This window comes from Cucurbita pepo, chromosome 20 (genome assembly GCF_057944985.1).
Source record: "Cucurbita pepo subsp. pepo isolate OVF chromosome 20, ASM5794498v1, whole genome shotgun sequence".
Taxonomy (NCBI): Eukaryota; Viridiplantae; Streptophyta; class Magnoliopsida; order Cucurbitales; family Cucurbitaceae; genus Cucurbita; species Cucurbita pepo.
The window spans coordinates 414,993-433,699 of NC_141817.1; the positions used below are offsets into that span (position 1 = coordinate 414,993).

General features: G+C 37.8%; 5 protein-coding genes across 7 annotated transcripts; 3 read left to right on the forward strand and 2 right to left on the reverse strand.

The window, feature by feature from the left end:
* Positions 1–2,935: 2,935 nt before the first annotated feature.
* On the reverse strand, positions 2,936–4,851 carry LOC111783601 (mitochondrial import receptor subunit TOM5 homolog). The gene is made up of 2 exons (XM_023664520.2): positions 4,622–4,851; positions 2,936–3,260 (listed from the first exon to the last, which is right to left on the reverse strand). Exons 1-2 carry the CDS (start codon positions 4,751–4,753, stop codon positions 3,183–3,185), a joined length of 210 nt encoding a protein of 69 aa, XP_023520288.1. The 5' UTR covers positions 4,754–4,851; the 3' UTR covers positions 2,936–3,182.
* Positions 4,852–5,122: 271 nt separating this feature from the next.
* LOC111783600 (uncharacterized) lies at positions 5,123–6,092 on the forward strand. Its single transcript, XM_023664519.2, has 2 exons — positions 5,123–5,328; positions 5,443–6,092. The coding sequence occupies exons 1-2, from the start codon at positions 5,170–5,172 to the stop codon at positions 5,872–5,874; spliced, it is 591 nt and encodes a 196-aa protein (XP_023520287.1). The 5' UTR covers positions 5,123–5,169; the 3' UTR covers positions 5,875–6,092.
* Positions 6,093–6,357: 265 nt separating this feature from the next.
* On the forward strand, positions 6,358–11,154 carry LOC111783290 (uncharacterized). Of its 3 annotated transcripts, none has more exons than XM_087120555.1 (2): positions 6,358–6,846; positions 10,860–11,154. In XM_087120555.1, exon 1 carries the CDS (start codon positions 6,462–6,464, stop codon positions 6,840–6,842), a length of 381 nt encoding a protein of 126 aa, XP_086976681.1. In that variant the 5' UTR covers positions 6,358–6,461; the 3' UTR covers positions 6,843–6,846; positions 10,860–11,154. The 3 variants fall into 3 exon arrangements, with proteins under 3 accessions (XP_086976681.1, XP_086976682.1, XP_023519980.2); XM_087120556.1 differs by lacking the exon at positions 10,860–11,154 and adding an exon at positions 10,674–10,831; XM_023664212.2 differs by having other exon boundaries at positions 6,363–6,846; positions 10,872–11,154.
* A 144-nt stretch (positions 11,155–11,298) lies between these two features.
* TCP5 (TEOSINTE BRANCHED 1, cycloidea and PCF transcription factor 5) lies at positions 11,299–12,736 on the forward strand. Its single transcript, XM_087120554.1, has one exon. It carries the CDS (start codon positions 11,961–11,963, stop codon positions 12,633–12,635), a length of 675 nt encoding a protein of 224 aa, XP_086976680.1. The 5' UTR covers positions 11,299–11,960; the 3' UTR covers positions 12,636–12,736.
* Positions 12,737–12,878: 142 nt separating this feature from the next.
* LOC111783028 (protein LONGIFOLIA 1) lies at positions 12,879–18,006 on the reverse strand. Its single transcript, XM_023663904.2, has 5 exons — positions 17,141–18,006; positions 16,352–16,416; positions 14,175–16,226; positions 13,966–14,089; positions 12,879–13,861 (listed from the first exon to the last, which is right to left on the reverse strand). Exons 1-5 carry the CDS (start codon positions 17,283–17,285, stop codon positions 13,044–13,046), a joined length of 3,204 nt encoding a protein of 1,067 aa, XP_023519672.1. The 5' UTR covers positions 17,286–18,006; the 3' UTR covers positions 12,879–13,043.
* Between the last annotated feature and the right edge of the window lie 701 nt (positions 18,007–18,707).

Below are 18,707 nucleotides of genomic sequence, written 5' to 3' on the forward strand. Positions count from 1 at the left end.
TTTTCATAAATCTAATTCAATTATTTTTATTCTTTTATTTGCAAACAAATTAAATTAAAAAAACCCCAATAAATAAATAAAATAATAAATAAGTAGTAGGAATTAGTTTTGGTAGCAAGGAATATTTTGTTTTATTCTATTTTTAAATAATTTATTTAACAGAAATTATGCATTATATTCCGTAAATTTATATTTTAGTAGATAAAAGTAGCACACAGTTAAGTTTTATTAGAGGAATAAATTTATAATTTAATATAAAAAAAAATACTGATTTTTGTAAAAAAAAAAAATTAAAAAAAAAATGAACTTTTTAGAAAATAAAAGGTAAAATAATTATGAAAATTTGTTGTTTTTCTTCTTTTTGAACGTGATTTGCGAGGGATAAAGAAAATCAACTTTAACGTTCTTTGTTAGTTTCTAACGTATTCTTGATTTGGGCGCAAAATTGCAACTTGGCGCAGTTTAGTTTCAATTTAACGGACGATTGCGAGAAATCAGGTGAAAATAATCGCGGCGCCACGTGGTGATTTCGATTGGACGTGGGGACGAGAGAGGAGTGGGGCCCAGTAAGGAGTGGAAGTGGGACCCGACAAGCAAGTTGAGAGTGATTTACAAGGTCAAAAAAGAAAACCAAGGAAAATTTAAAAAAAAAATTAAAAAAAAAAATCTATATATAGTAAGACACACGTGGCTTATTATGGAAGGGATAGAATGGGAACCACATGCTGCCACTTGGCAACTTGCATGCTACGTGTCAAGAAAAGCCTCGTACGGAATGACGAGGCATCAACTTGATTTGTCCCCCCTATCTGACAGGTTTGTCACAACATACCAGGCTGGTGTCTCACACGCGCCAACTATCGAGTGTGGACCACTTCCAATTTTTTCCATAACTCACCTTTTATTCATAATTAATTGTCAATTAAATTTTTATTTTTGTGTTCATTTCATATTTTAATAAAAGATAAGAATTACATTTCTCTCAAAATTAAAAATATCTATTAAATCTCTAAAAATTATAAATAGTGAATTTTTAGTATAGTTTAATCTTAAATTAACTATGAAAATTAAATGAAGATTAAAGTACAATAATCAAAATGATTTTTTTCGGGTACAAAATGGTAATTTCATTGCATCCTTATTGGTTACTTAGTAAAAAAAAAACCGTTATGTCCATAATATTCCTTAAAACTATTTTTTAAATATTTTGAAAAATGATTATTAATTGGATAAATAGGGAACAAACAAATTAGATAATCGAACACGTGATAATTAATAAGCTACGCGACATCTACTTAAATGGTGATTAGGTCAATCATATGTTCGATTTTGATTGGATATTGAATATGAATCTATGACGAGCGTTTTTAAAGACATAATTATTTAATTGGATTTTCTAAAACGTAAGTACCGTTTAGCTGTATGCAATAAATGCATAGAAAAGAATATAAAATTTGAAAAGCGTTTAGTTTGACCATCCAATATTCTAAATATTAAGACAAGTTGCAACGAGGAGAAAAGAAGGATAAAATATAATATTATAAGAGGATTTTGTATAAAGATTTAATAAGATATATCCATAGACAAGGTAAAGTGGTCACATAGGATGGAATCATGAAGACTTTGGTAATTATTAAAATAAACACATAGAGTATGATATGATAGGATTCTCCACAATAAACAATAAACTATGAAGCAAGTTGATTTAAATTAAATATAATGGGTAATCAATCAATTAGCATCAAATCAAGTGGCAACTTCAATATCAACTTGGATTAGTGCAATTTAATTAAGTTGATTAAGCTAAGATTACAATTCTGCAATTTGATTAATTACATAAATTAAAGCATATCTTTGACTCGATCTATTTAAAAGGAGAATTATGCTTACTGGATTAAACATAAGGCTATGACTTTATTTTTGCCAGTGATGTATAAAATTATTCTCATGGCTGCACTGTTTTTTTTTTTTTTTTTTTTTTTAAATTTAAAAAAGTTTACAACTGATCATCTTTATTAAATTAATGATTGATGGTGAAAAGAAAGGAATATATAAAATTTTGTGATTATTTCATTCTCATCTGCTTCGTGAGAGTAGCAAACAATGAAAATTAAGATTTTTTTTTTTTTTTTTTTCTAATGAGGAAAATTTATTGGCATTTTTTTTCTAAATTAATTTAAATGAAAAATTTGTTTGAGTGCCTATCAGGCCCTATGAAGGTCAAGAAAGACAAATGTATGTGTGGCCGTAGAGGATGGGGAATACGGTTGTAATATTCTACCCACTTAAACTAGCCATCGTCCTTGTTGATTTTCTTTGAAATACATTTGCATTTACAATTGTGACACAGAATCTTCATCTAAATCGTATTGAAAAAGACCCTTAGAATAAAAGAAGTGTATGATTTGCAACATTTTGGTGGAGGAAAAGAAAAGGACGATGAGAGGGGAATAGGTGGGTGGGCCGATACAGACAAGTTTAAAGCAATCCACTTGCTTGGTTACCTGCTTTGGTTTCAAACAGCAGCAAGTTGTATGGACAAACTTGCTTTTTGTCTCTCCTACTAACCCCATGTTTCCCAGCTTGTTCTCACAAGACCAAATAGAGATTGTTTCTATCTATGAATTTCGTAAATCATGTGTTGAATTTTCTACCCTTTTCATGATTTTTTTGTAAATACTTCTAAAACTGCGTTAAATGTGACAAAATCACCTTTAAAAGCAAGGCTGTGATGGATGATGGATTTGCAGAACGGCTATTCTAAGGACTTGAAACACACCCATCCTTGCAAAGAAACATTAATGATACTTGAAATACTTTGGATATTCATAATCTATACATGAAAGTAGAGTCCATAAAGGTTTAAAGATTATACTGAGAAAGCAAAAAAGAATTGATCTCTTTGAGTGCAGGGAGGGAAGAAGGAAGGCAATAGTTTTCAAGGTTTAATCAAGTGTTTTGGATTTCAGATTTCATCTGTCCACTGATTTAGGTGACAAATAGTACGTTTAAAAAAGGGTCTACTTCAAAGAGGAAAGGGGAGAACACATTCTCATCAGTTCCAGCATTACCAAGAGAAACAAAATTGAAACTTCCTATCTGAAATTGAATAGAGCTGTAACGAACTCAGAAATAGAGAAAAGTTATGAGATAAGAATTGCTGCCCTCTCGTGAACTCTCTCTCATATTGCCATAAGATCACCATAATTCCGCATGAGAAGGATGGATCCTGCAAACATTCCAGCAGCACGAAGCAATTTCTGCAAAAGCAAAGAGGAAGTTGAAATTCAGTTCCATACAAAACAACCTTACCAAGGAAATGTTGTGTGTTGGTGCCTGAGATTTCAAGAGTGACAAAGATACTTCTCTTTCGAAGTCAGTGTTTACAGCAAAAAAGGATCGACATAAAACTACTCCCTTTGTAACCCAGTTCAAGGAACTCATCCCTCTTCTTAAGGCCAAAGCATTCAAATTTCAAATTTAGCGGTAGCTAAAGCCATGATGCTTATTGGATATGGAAAAACACCCCCATAATGTTCAGTTTTATGTTTTAGGTTAAAAAAGATGGAATGATGCATGTCCACAGGCACAAGAGATAAGATCGTTATCATGCATTGGCAACTCTTCCCAAAACTTAGAGAGACAGAACATATCATAGAACTTTCTGCAAATTATTCAATTTGAATCAACATTAGGCTAAGGGTAGCCTCGAGGCCTTTCCCCTTGAAGAGGCGATTCATAGGCCTTGAGGTGGTATAGGCTCAAGCCTCATATGTAATAAAATAGAAAAAGAAAGAAAGAATTATACAAGTCATAGAATTGTATGATCCGTCAAGTTTTGCACCACTATAATTAAAGGATTGAATTATTCAATATATTTTTTTGTCTTCAATGTTGTTAAATCTTAGGTAACAAATCTACTAATAGGTTAAATTGCCCCAACTCATGTATTAACATTCTACACACGGAGGAACATTTATATTGTAGAAGAATTGAACAAATTAATTTCATTCTTCAAATCATTACGCAAGGCATTAAGAACTTTTAGCCTGAGTGCGTTATGATCATGAAATGAGTCTAATAGCCCAAATAAGGGGCAAGTCTCAAGGCTAAAAATGTTAAGAGCCTTGGCTTGCGTTAAAACATCGATTCAAATGAGAAGGAAAATGTCAGAGAACCAACCCAAATCCATTACATTCAACTCTCCCTTCATTCCTCCCAGCTCCTACAAAGCATATTATACAGGTGCTAAAGACCGGCAAACCTACCACTCGTTTGAAATGATCAAAAACCAAAAAAATCTTTGTTTTCAATTACGCAGTTTAAAAAATGAGAGAGAAAAAAAAAAAAAAAAATGAAGAAGATCGCAGTTTGAGACAAACAAAAAGTTAAATCTACTAGCTTCATACTCTAAAATGCGCATTTCCATTAAAGGATCGACACTTTATATTATGTCGCCCTATATGAACAAAAATCTCACGATTTCTCAAACTCTCTCCGCTACCAAATAGAGCACTAAAACGGATATTTCTCAAACTTAGAACTTTATGGGAGACATAAAAAAATCCAGATTAAGAAGGAAGAAAAAGAAAAATCGAAATCAAAATGATCGAAAGAGTACCATGTTCAAAGCCCACTTTTCCTCGTCATGAACCTGAGAATTGTAAAAGGATTTCACAGTCTCCACCGAATTCGCCGTTCCAGAAAACAGAAAATTCTTCACCTTCTTCACTGAACTCGAAGCGTCAACCATTTTCGCTCGTACTGCAGAGAGGAAGGCGTATGAGAACGTTAGGGTTTTAGGTTTTTGGGCTTGGATGAGACATGGGAGCCAACGACTTGGCCTTGTGGACTAAGATTACGAATTTACCCTTACTTTATTTAATTTATGGTTGAAAACCATTAAAAAATTCACCACTGATTGGAAAATATTAAAAATTAAAATCGTAAGGTGTATATTCGATCTTCGAAAAATGAGAACACGTGGAGCAGTAAGATGAGAACACGTGGAAATTCAAATATCTGAATCCTCAAAACCAGTCCAATCAGCTGCCTCTCCATCACTCATGTCCATGGTGCAGGCCTCTGCAATTCTCTCAGTCAGATTCAGCCCTAACCATCGCCGTTCTTCAGAGCTCATACACACTCCCCGGCTAGAGACGCTAAGCTATGGAGGTCACTTCTTTCTGTGGCAGCAGCAGAGCAGCTTCGTTCGTCTACTCCTATCCATCCAAAACGAATTCAAGAAAACAATCTCTTGATCTACGCTCCATGGCCGTCGACAAACCTCCACCTTCTGCTGCTAAAACCGTCGCCTCCACCAAGAAGGTCGGTTCCTCTTTCTCGCTTGCATATTTCCTTTTTATTCCTCTGAATCGCTTCAATGTCGTCGCATAAACTCAATTTCTGTAAATCCAAGACTCAAGAGCCAGCATTCTGCAGGTCAACTCGACGGTGTTCCCTCTCGGGGAGAAAGGACCGAGGAGTAGCATCTCGCTCTCGACCTCGCCGCCGATTAAACTACTGACGAGGGTGGAGCAATTGAAGCTACTGAGCAAGGCGGAGAAGGCTGGCCTGCTGTCTGCGGCGGAGAAGGCCGGGTTGTCTCTGTCGTCGATTGAGAAATTAGGGTTTCTGTCGAAGGCTGAGGAATTGGGGATTTTATCGGCGGCGACGGATCCGGGAACTCCCGGGGCGCTACTTAGTCTGAGCTTGGGGCTGTTGCTATTGGGGCCTTCGTGCGTGTATTTGGTGCCGGAGGAGAGTGTTTGGGAAATCGCGTTGCAGGCGGCGGTGGCTCTGGTCTCAATCGTGGGCGGCTCTGCGGCATTTGCTGCGTCGAATTTGGTGTCCAATTTGCAGAGATCCAATTGAATTTCGGCTATGGAGTTTTCCTGCCGTGGGAATGAATTGTAGGTGCCACCTTTCGTTCTCCTTCGACGTCGTCGTTTTGTATATTGCAATTATTGAATATATCATTTTCCAGCAGATTAAAATGGCAGAAAAATTTCATACATTATCATGTGTATTTCTGTTAATCCGAAGCCCTCTGGGATCTGTTTCATGTATGAATTTATAATTGAGATTTGACATATGATGACTAAGACATTTCATATTATATATTCTACCATAAGATCTCGTTACTTAAATATCATATATTAAAATAAAATTTTCCTTAAAAAATATTAAAAGAATGGGTTTAACCTTTCATCTAATTTCATCAATAATTAATAAAAATATATTATAAAAATGTGAGAATTTTTTTTTTACTAATTCATAAATAAATAATAATAATTAAAAAAAAAAAAGAAAAAAAAGCACAGTTGGGTTTTGGCTAGGATCTTTCGGTCGTAAAAAAATTAGAAAAGCGTTTCACAAAATTTATTGGGTATCTTTAAAAGTTTCGTTTTTTCGTCGGAAGAATTTTTGGGTTGCTCCGCTCAGCTTCGCTACCGTTCACCATGGCCAAAGCTTCTTCCTCCTTCTTCCAAACCCTAAAGCGCTACATCAAGAAGCCTTGGGAGATCACCGGCCCGTGTGCAGATCCAGAGTACAAATTGGCCGTCCCGAGTGCCATAGAGTACAGGATCGTTTGCCCCGCCAGTACGAAGGAGAAAGCGATTGTCCCTACCTCCAATCCCGAGACCGTCTTTGATATTAAGTATTACACCCGCGACCAGCGTCGCAATCGCCCTCCAATTCGACGCACCATCCTCAAGAAACCTGACGTCGAGAAGATGATGAAGGAGACGAAGTTCGACCCTGCTGATTTCCCCAAAGTTTATCTGACTGCCGCGATCGAGGAGGATATAAATGCCCGTGGAGGTGGTTATCAAAAGTAGTAAGGTAAGTCTTTTATGTTTCATTTTCTCCCCGTTCAACAACCGATTACGTATGTGGTGATCTTTGGATTTAGGTTTTTGGTTTGGGATCTCGTTGGTCATTGATCGAATGCTAAAGGCATCTTAGGGTATGAAGTTGAATTTATCAATACCTCATGCATTATATTGCTGTTCTGTTCTTGGCTTACCCCACGCCCTCGTAAAGGTAGTCTGATTCATCTTCTTTGCACAAGTCAGTAGTCTGTCAATTGCGTAAGTTGTGCGTTTGCTGTTGGTGTACTAGTCATCCCTTTTGTTTAAAATGACATAGGTTATTTTCGGATCATTGTCAATGCAGATGGCATTGCCCCTTAATAAACGGTGGATCCGATGGCTAGTCCAATTTCTGGTTCATAATATAAGCAGAACCTTAAAGATCTAGGAAGTGATTTTGGCTTTATAGCTTTTTGTTTTTGAATTTTGATCTTTTAGGATATGGCTTTCATTCCTTGGTTGTTCTTTGGAAATGTCATATGATACATACAACTTATATTGAATAAAAGGCTGCTATAGTTGTATGTCACGCGTTTCTTGAAGTTCTTAGGATAAGTGAAACCCGCTACTTTTGCTGCGTAAATCCAATGTGCTATCCTGTTTTATCCCTAGCCATGGTTTCTGACTCTTGGACAATTTCTTTGTCCCATTTTCTGCTCTTAGGGATTTAAGTATAAACTAGGTCTAGGCTGTTTATGCACTACCAATATAGAACACGGGAAGAGATACAACTTTGAATATTTGTTCTCTACCGGAAAACCAGTAATAATCACTCCTTTTCAAAAAAGCAAAAAAGAGAAAGAGATAGAGAGAGAGAAAAAGAGGAAAAGACAGGTTGAACAACTAATAGCCTTTCTTAATTAATTTGGATAGTCACAAGTGAAGTTATAGAAATTCTTTGTGGATGCACTGTTCCTGTTCTGTATAGACGTTTGGCTATTTATTGCCAGGCAGGCAGTGTGATGTTCAGAAATTCTTTGTGGTCCAATGAGCTATCATGTGAATGAATATTGCGTGAATTTGTGAGTATAAATGAGAAGGATCTCTAGTCAAAAAGCATGGAACCCTTCACTAGACTTGTGATACGATCAAGAGTTTATAAGACCATCACGAGACGTGAAGTTCGATATTCCAGCACTATAGTCGGTATGAGTGCTAGTAACACATCGGTCAATTCTGAGAGAAGAACCAATAATAAGTACACCATAAGAGGTGTGGAGAGATAAGCTGATGATATTCCATCTATGAGGCATTTCAGCCAATTGTGAAGGAACGTCCTTGCTGATTCACGAAGCAACAAAAGGGGGGAATTTGGGACGAATCTTGGATCACGCTTGAGAAGGGTGTTGCATGAGGACAAGTATTGAGAGGAATACAACACAAGAATAAATTTTCACTAGTAGGTGTGATAGAGAAGGGAAATTATCGTATTGGTATGACATATGTAGTTGTTAGTAGAGTTTGTGAATCGATGTTTGACTTATCAGCAAGTTAAGACAACAAAATAAAGACCCTCAAAATTATCGCAGCCCTCGAGCATCCCAAAGTGGAAGTGGGAGGACATGGCAATAGATTCTATTTTAAGCCTGCCAAAGACAAGGGAACATTGCACAGTGATGTAGGTTACCATTGACAGACTAGTGAAGTTGGCACACTTCATACAAGGAAATCCACCTATTTAAGAGACAAGTGGACATGAAGGTACTTAGAGGAGATAAGGAGAATGACACAGTTTTCCAGTGTTCATAGAGCAGAACATGGATACTCCCTTGTGTTGAAATTGTAGAAGAAATATGCGAACATCGGAAGGAAGGAACTCGAATTTGAAATAGGAGATGTATTCCTTAAAGTTGCTCCTATGAGAGGGGTAATGAGTTGGGAAGAGAGGAAAGTTTAGCCGTTGTTTATTGGACATTTGAGATCTTGGAACGCATGGGCCGGTGGCGAGAAGGCTAGCCTTACCATTGACGCTCACTGTTGTCCACAATGTGTTCCACATGTCCACACTTAGAAAGTATACCACTGTCACAATTGCACGTCATCAATTACGAGCCGCTGCCTCTACAATAAGACTTAAGTTACTAAAAACGACGTATGCAGACTTTTGTAGTGAATGTGAAAGCTCTATACGCATTGTCCTATGAACTGAAATCTATGACTAGGTATCCATGTTTAGATCGCTATGCTATGTCTCTATTCCATCTGTTTGTGGTGTATGCAGTTATACGGGGACGGTTAGGGGTTTGCCAACTAACCTCTTATTGTGAACCTAACCCAATTGTTAGGGGTCTGGATAACCATAGAACTGGCCTATGATATTTTATGACTTATGACTGTACCCGGTGGGGACTAAGGTGAAGTTTGCCAATTAGCTTCCTGTAGTGAGCCTGTCACGAGCGATAGAGGTCCACAGTTGTATTTTACGAGTTGGTTACGACTATTGTTCATGCATGTGAGTTATGCGGTTATACGGGGACGGTTAGGGGTTCGCCAACTGGCCCCTAATCGTAAACATGACTCGATTGTCAGGGGTTCGAATAACCATAGAACTGGGATATGATGTTTTATGATCTATGATTTGTGCTCTGTGGGGACTATTAGAAAGTTTGCCAGTTAGTTTTCTTTTGGTGAACCTACCACGAGCGGCAGGGGTCCACAGCTGCACCTTAGAGTTGGTTGAGCCTTAACATGCATGAACCCTATGAGATTGATACTGAGGTTGTGCCTCGAAGACTTAGAGATATGATGATGAAAGAGACTAGCAGAAAGGACTAACCCGGAGACCTAAAGAGCTTAAGAATATTTCGAGGGCTGGAGGTTCAGATAGGACCAATAACTAAGAAAATCTTACGAGTAAACCTAGGGTGTAGCCTAGGAAGTGCCTATACTAACCCCCAAATTAGAATAAAACACCTTTTGATGGGTACACAAAACCATGACTTAGGAATAGGCCTAGCTCATGATCATGTGAATGAATATTGCGTGAATTTGTGAGTATAAATGAGAAGGATCTCAAGTCAAAAAGCATGGTACCCTTAACTACACTCATGATACGATCAAGAGTTTATAAGACCATCACGAGGCGTGAAGTTCGATATTCCAGCACTATAGTCGGTATGAGTACTAGTAACACATCGGTCAATTCTGAGGGAAGAACCATTCTCTTGCCTTGAAGGCCCCTTCTTCCTTTTGCCCTCCATTCTCTTGGTCTTCATTATGCTGAGGTTCTCTGTAAAATCTGTTGGTTCAATGTAATTGCATTTCTTTTGGATGGTGGAGAATGGTTTTTCTTTTCTCGTCTTAGTTTTTAAATATCTTTAAATGCAGATTAACATAAGACATAAGCTTCAGTTTCATAAAATGGCACTTTGCTAGTTATATTCTTATCATCCCCTCGCTAATCAATGGAGGAGATTTTTGTAGTTATTAACATTGGATAAAATGGCACTTTGCTAGTTATATTCTTATCACCTCCTCGCTAATCAATGGAGGAGATTTTTGTAGTTATTAACATTGGATAAAATGGCACTTCGCTAGTTATATTCTTATCATCCCTTCGCAAATCAGTGGAGGAGATTTTTGTAGTTATTAACATTGGATTGGAACTTCTTTTATCTCCCATTTCATCATATCAATGAAGGGTTACAGACTGTTTCCTAGAAAAAAGGACAACTTGATATTAATATTTTTATATCATTAAGAACATAAATGCGGTCTAGTGAATTAATTTTATGAAGTAAAATGGTGATAGTGTGTGCTAGTTTTCTGACATAAATAAGTTGTCCTTGTTTTCATCAGGTTTGGTGGGTTTCTATAATATTTCCATGACCTGCTTGCTGCATTATGGATTCTTTCCTCTTGTTACCCAGTCTTCTGCGATTTTTGTTGCTGTTATTCCGTTGCATTCTGATCCCAGTTGTTTTATTGTCTAATAATTGTCAATTTTGATTGCAAGTTCCTGTAAATGACCATTATTAACTTCAGAATTTTTACCAGGTTCGTTGTGCTCTGGGAAATGTTCTCTCCAGCTTGTATTCTTCTACTCTGCCTGTCTTTGTTAACCTGAGAGTGGGTTTTTTAGATATAGTTGTTTGTACGCCTAGCCTATACCTCAAGACAAGACATGGGATTTGGCGTCAATAAAGTACATCTCCTCGAACTCTTTCAATTTTTTTTGTTTCTTTTGCAATGTTATGTGCTTGTACTACACAACCATTTGCAACAATGTTGCACCAGGAAACACTTCCATTGCTCCTGAATTTTAGGACATTTTCTTGCATATCAGTATTGTTATATCCTGAGCTGTGTTATTTGTCTTTGACTGCAACAATAACAAGGCTTGGATTTTAATCCCCTGGTCATATGAATAAAGAATCATGTTATTGTAAGGAGAGGGGTAGTGGATGAACCACAACCGTGTTTGATACCTTCCTTGGGGTAAGGAGGAGGAGGCGTGTTTAGGAACCAATAGCATAATTTTAAGGTTATTTTATTTATTTTTGAAAACTCATCTTATAAATCCAAATCTATTATTGTAGAATTTAGTTTCCTTTAATAACCCATTTGATTTTTTAAAACTAAGCCAAAATTGAGGTATCTTAATAAGTCTATGGCGATATAATTGGTCCTTCATCTATTCACGTAGCATGTCCATTACCACACAATTCACCTTTACCTTTGAAACAAGCTATAATATACTCTGAAGTCACTCTCAAATGACTCTAAATTTTCCTACCCTATTTTATCTTCCGTATAAGGGCTCTCTTCTACACCTCTTTACGAACCCTAATTAATAAAGCTTTTAATTCTCTTGTTGACTTTTAGCCATCATATCAATGCAAGCAAATAAATACTCATTAGTAATATGATGCCTAGTTCTCAATGTTAAACAAACAATTCTTCTTTATTCATTCTCCCTTCTCCCCTCGTATGCAATTGTCGAATCCTTCACTTTGCTGCTAATTTGTGTTCTCTCTCTTATCTGATATGGGTTTGTTGTAATCCTGAAAGCCATCTGATTCGAAGAAAAGGGAACTTACAGATCATTTTTGTATCATTTTATTCTATAAGCTCTGTTTTGAAGAAATGACAGGAAGAGTAAATAATATGATCTCAAAATTGAAGCAAGAGGGCGTTCATGTTGAAGCAAAACAAATGGAGGGCAAAAGGAAGAAGGGGCCTTCAAGGCAAGGGCCATTTCTTAGAGGCAATCCAAGAATTTTTAGAGTTTCTCCTTTGTTTGGAGGAAAAGACAGGCACAGCAAAGTTTGCACAATGAAGGGCTTACGAGACAGAAGGATTAGGCTTTCAGCTCCCACTGCTATTCAACTTTATGATTTGCAGAACAGACTTGGCCTCAGCCAACCCAGCAAAGTCATAGACTGGCTGATTGATGTCACAAGATTTGATATTGATAAGCTTCCACCACTCCATTTTCCAAAAGATTTTGACCCAAATGCCTCGTTTCTTCATCATCTTGATATTGCAGATGCTGCAGCGAAGGCCAAACATGAAGAAACTGGGATGCTTTTGCTTCAGAAGTTGTCTCCTTCACCCAACCATGCTTCTTTTTCTGCTCTTCAGCTTCAAACCAACGCCATGACTGAAAACTGTTGCCATTTTGACCCTCCAAGCTTTCCATTCCCATTAATGGATCAGGCCAATCCAGCTTCATTTTCCTCCCCTTCTGAGCAGTTGCTGTTCCGTCCAATGACGGTGCCACCCGAAGTTTCTTCTTACCTTCCTAACGGTGGAAATTAATGGTGTGTTTGAGATGACTTTTCAAAAATACTATTTAAATTTTCATGAAATTTGCCGAGTATTTTAATTCAAAAATATTTTTTAGTCTGCAAGACGAACAATTAAGTCTTTCTTGTTGATGTGTTATAAATAGTATTGTCAACAATATCATTTTAATTGAAATAAATAACAAGCATAGGAAATAAATTGGGAAAATATCCTAAGATTGGGACTAAAACATAAATTTAGCATTTCAGAACCAACTTTCAGAATCATTCAGATCTTTTCATATATTGATTCATAACAAGAATGTTCATGGTTTGAAAGCTTGAACCATCTTTACAACACTTCTTAATTCCCAGTCACAATGATATATTATAGAAAAAATGGAAGTTTCATCACTATGAAAGGTAAAGAAGAAACTATAAATCAGGTAAACAACTGTCTTCGTCTGCCTGACTTGGCGCGTGAATGAGCAGCCCCAACATACACGATTTCGTCGACTAAATCTTTGAAGATCAATCTTTCAGCGTCTAAGACGACGTTGGAGATGTCGCCATAGAAATCAGTCCAACTCTCAGATCTTTGCATCACATCCTCCTTTAAGATGTTTTTCAAACCATCGTCCTCGTCTTCGAAGTTGCATTCGGGTTTCTTAGTTTGAAGCTGTTCTATTTCGGAACATAGCTCCTTCAAAAGCTTTTGAGCACTAAGAGTTTTAGTTGCTAGTTTTCTGGATGTTGTCCAAGGCTCAGTTGATGCAGCAACAACAGACAACTTCCTGCCAAGAAACTCATTAACAACATCAAAAATGAGTTTACGGTGAGCTTTTTCCTGGCTCAGTTTTGAATCTGTAACTTTATGAGAGCTGCAGTCATCTTTTCTTAGCAAACTGCCTGTCTTGGTTTGTTCCAAAACGAAGAACAACTCGGGGTTGATTGGATGACCAGATGGATGGAGTTGAAACGTTGCCAAGCCCGAGCCGAGGTCCCGAAGTAAGAGGCCAGAAGCCAACAATATTTCAGATATGTATCTGTTATCTGGGTCAGTATTCTCACATAATGATGCAATGTAATCTGTTTTTGCTTCATCATAGTGAGAGTTCAGGCGCCTGAGCTTCTGAACCAAGTTGTCAATGTTTTGCAATTTCTTGCGGTTGATTTCTGTGCTAAGACCAGGCTCCACACTGTTATCTGTGGCACTCCATTGATATTCACCACAATTTGCAGAGCCCAACTCCCTATTGCCTGAAATGTATGCATCAAACAGTATTAGAAGGGACTAAATTGAAGCTTCCTATCATGATTGATCATCAAAAAGGATTGTTGTTTTTGGTGATAGATTTGATCACCTTTGAGGGTTTTTGTCTGCTTAACAGGAGACGGAGACGGGGACGGTTCGTTGTCTCTATATATAGAAGCATCGAGAATGGAGATCGGACTAGGATGTTCAGGAGCAGGTGTAGCAAGTTCTGCCTGCAAGTCACAAAATGAAAATCTCAAATTTGAGTTCTGAAACAATCTAAGTAGAGGGGAAAATAAAATGAAAAAAGTCACCAACGTTTTCCGTTAAGCGAGAATCCGAGTCCTTTGAAGTCTTCATTTGTAAAATATGGCTGCCATTTATGTCAGAAGGAAGCTCACTGCTGGTGACTTCAATATCTGTCTTTGAGTCCAAGGATAAATTACTATCAGATAGTTGAGATATGTCATCACCCTGGTTACTCAAAGTTCTCGACTCGTTGCTTATTTCACTCGATTGGTCATCCATTTGGCAGACATGGGAAGGTTTCACTCTCGGTTTTCCAACGGGAGAACCTGAATCGGTTCCTTTTCGGTTGGATTTCCATCTAGTTTTACTTGTGTCGGATGGAGGAGTTGGTGGTCGAGATCGTTTGTCTTGCTCAACCTTCTTCTGTTGCAGTCTTGGGCTCACAGACCCTGAGGTTTTTATTGAACTAATGGTGTTTTGTTGAGGCTTTGAAGACGAATGCGTTGGTCTTACATTTTTTGCATTGTCTTTCTTTTTGGTGGAACTCGCCCCGGAGTCCTTGTGACTAGTTTCAGGCGACGTATCTTTAATTGCTCGGCTACCATTGGTGTTCCTTTTGCCATGTGAAGCTTTCTCAAGCTTGGGGAAACCAGGAAGGCCGTCGATTCGAATAACAGATGAAGCTGGAATTCCAGATTTTTCTACAAGTTTTGCTGGTTTCATGATTACAATAGGAGATTCCCTACACCTAGAAGAATCAGGCCTGCTAGTTGTTGCAGCCTTTTGGTTCTTTTTCCGACTTTGTTCGTTGATCAACCTAGAATTAACGCTAGCGCTTTCCCGTTTTGGTTCGTTGTCTCTTTGAGTTCCACTGTTGTTAGGTTCCTCCTCATTTCTAGTATCCAAAAGCCCCTTTGGTTGCATAGCATCAAGGATCTGTTTTAGTGCTCTAAGATCTTTCCCTGAATGTTTAAACTCCAAGTCTTCCAATCTTTTCTCGATTTCGCTATAAACAGAAGGAAAGTGGTCAGACGATGCAGCTAATCCTTTAGCATGCTTTAGAGTAGGTTTGTGAGAGGCTCGACCTCCATCTGGCTGCCTCCATGGCGCAACTTCTACCGGAAACTTCGAATTTGGTATAGGTTTCATGACTAAATCAGGATTCTTCCATCGTGGTGAAGTCGGGCCTTTCAATGTGTTCCGAGGAGAGTCATAAGTTCTAATTGGCCTGATAGAGCTTGTGCCATCCAATGAGCTAACAAAAGGGTCACCTTTAACTTGAGTATCACTAGCCAAAGGTGAACCTGGAAGTGCTTCTAATCCCATTAACTTAGCCACGACACTAGGAGGATGCTTTCGAGATCCTGACGGTTTTGGAGGATCAGAAGGGTCGCTACCGTGCAAGTTCTTTGAAAGTCTAATAGAGTTTGACACAGATTTGGAATCCTGAATTGAACTCTCCCTGCTGTCCAATGAGAGTCTTGGAAAGTCTTTAAATTTTGGAGCTGATCGAATGGTATCTCGTGATTCGAAGCACAATCGATCAACCTCTCTCCCATCACAAGAAAACCGAGGAGCATCTCTCGAGAATGATGGCGAAGATCCATTTTTCACTTCATGAAACGGTCGTTCGTGCTCTATGGCTTCATTATAATACCATGGTGCATCTCGAAGCTTAGCAAGAACTAGAAGAGACTCCTTTAGATCAATAGGCATCTTTTGTTTCCAATTTGTGTCAACCTTACAAGCCCCATCTGCAGATTGGGATAGCTGTGAAGGCCTTGGAGAGTCTCTATGCTTCATAGAACGACTCAGTAGTTCCTCATTAGAAGGCGTTTTGACTGATAACGTTCTGGCTTCTCTATACATAGAATCCTTCACAACATCTCGAAGATCAAGATGTTGCTTCCCGACTCGAGGAGAGGTATTTGACTGGTTTGCTACAGAATCCCTTGAGGGCGTTCTTGATAAGAGTATCTGATCGAATGACGAAGCTTGCGATGGAGCTGTTTTGTTGTACTCACTAGAGGATAAGGAAGATGAGCAAGAAGAGAAAGAAGCTCTTGATAATTCTTTATTAAACCTTTGTTTCTCATTGAAACTCTCATTTAGGGACACGATCTGCAAGAACACGATTTCATAGATTAAGATCCAGGAAAACTCCAATACCGTAACATAAAACGCTTAAGCATAATTATAAGTTCGTAAACTAATCCGCTTAAACAAATGGTCATTCGGAGACTTACCGTAGCATCTCTCTGTAAGACATTGTACTCTTTTCCTGTGCTACCAATATCTAGATGAGAAGTGCCTGCAGTAGACAAGATTGCAAATAAATTGGCATGCTATCAGTTTGCATACCACAAACACCTACAAAGACGAGTTAAATCTAATCGCCTCTCGAAACTTCTTACTGGACCTTTCCGCTCCTCGAAAGATTATACTATTCAGCTCAAGCCAAATGCTCCACAAAATGACAGGAAAACAAGATTGCCAAAGGATTTATAAGTAATAACAGATTAAATGGCAGTCCAAGTCTACAGCTAGTAGATATTGTCTTTTTTGGCGTCTACTATGGAGATAGTCTAGCCCTACTCCGACCAATGCTTGGGTCTGATACCATTTGTAACAACCCAAGCCTACCGCTAGCAGATGTTGTCCTCTTTGGAGTTTCCCTTCTAGGCTTCCCTTCAAGGTTTTAAAACGCGTCTTTTGGAGTTACACAATGAAACTGGTACTCATCTAGATTAGGTGGATTTGGTCTGTTACACTGTGAAACTCCTCCGGAGTGGCTCAAACAGATGTAATCTATCCGAATTTCAATCATATAAGCTCAAAGGATCATCATTGGATTAGACACATATGTATGAAGAGTACCAATCACAGAGGTATTCATAAACAGTGATGTTAACACATTAGACAAACAGCAGAGAGAGCCAAAAGGAAACACAAACTTCAATTCTAACAAGATGCATCAAAGTGATCAAAACATCCAAAACTATGAGACAATAAAGCAGATTCAGATAGGGAAATACCAGGAGGGAGGCGCTTGTGCTTCATATGTCTTCCATCCAGTATATGCTGACGATCAAACAGCTGCAAAATCCCAGTCATGCATCCTAATTGCTTCTGCAGATCTGGATTTTCATCAGCTAAAGAATGCAGAAGCTTTGCAGCCATCTTAAGGTTCGATATATCAATAAACAAAAACAAAAAACCCCTCTTATCTAAGGCTATTCAACAATCTAAATGGCTAGTGCAATGGATATTCTAACCAGTTCTTCTTCAACCCAGAAAGAAACCCATCTCAAAGAACCCTTCTATCACTAAAAAGACACACACCTTTCTGCATAAGGAATCAAATCTCATTCCCCCATATTCGACTGAGCCGTATATGGTCCAAAGACCAAAAGGGAAGAAGAATAAAGAACTTTTAAAGCCTGAAATAAAATGCTACAAAGAGATTCTCCACTCAAATAAAATCCCTTCTCGGGTTTATATGTACAGCTTCAGAAACAGTGCAATTTACAGCTCAGCTCGCGATGTAAGTTCCCAATCCCACAAAAACTTCCACCCAAATCCCAAAATTCCATTCTGGGTTCCTCACGAATTTCCCAAATCTTGATTCGTAGCAGCAACGAAGAAGAATTCACTAAGAGAGGGAGCCAATGGGTTAAGGTCAACGACGAATGGCGAGGGAAGAAACAGAGGATTTATGAACAGGTGTGAAAAACAATCTTCCAAGAACAAATGTAAGCACAACCCAATTGAGGGTTGCAAGGAAAAAAGGTTTTTCTCTTTCTTCTTGGGATTTTTTTAGAGGAGCGAAATAAGAGAAGCGACAGAGAGAGAAAGAGGGAGAGAGAGAGAATGTGGGTCAGACGTTCCTGAGCTCCCCATCTCACAAATTCCATGTGGGAATGGGTATTGGAGTGGGTCAAGAGCTGTCTACATGTGCATGTGAGCTTGTCAGTACTCTCTTCCATACAGAAAAGCAGGGGAATTTTGCTTACCATACAGATATTGGGGGAAAGAAAAATAAAAACTCCATTGAATTGAATCCTCTCTACCTTGTTCAAGTAGCTATATCCCTGAAATGGCTGCAGCTGATGATACTAAACTCAAACAAGATGAATTCAAGCTCAACATTAGTCCTTATCATAAATTTGGGACCTTGGGCTAGCTTTAGTGTTCGATTTCTCATCAACATCCTAACCTTCGATCTCTTATTTTTAAATCACGAGCATCAAGTAAATGTATGCTTGGTGGGTTTATTTCTTAAGCAAAAAAAAAAAAAAATGAAGAATTTGAATATAACATAGAACAATAAATCTTATTTTGTTTTTGTTCTTGTTTATTTAATCACACCCTAATTTGTATTATAGGTAATTAAGAATCAAGGAGTAGTTTAATTATTGTTAAAAGAGATTTATTCTAACTAACCCAATATATAATACATTCAATTTAAATGATAAAAAGACTTTTTATACTCATATAATAAATAAATAAAAAGTCAACGCTCTAAGAAGACCAACCAATGGAGTCATTCCTTTTTAATATTATTCATTACTTTTAAAATTTTCAAATAACATTATAAATATA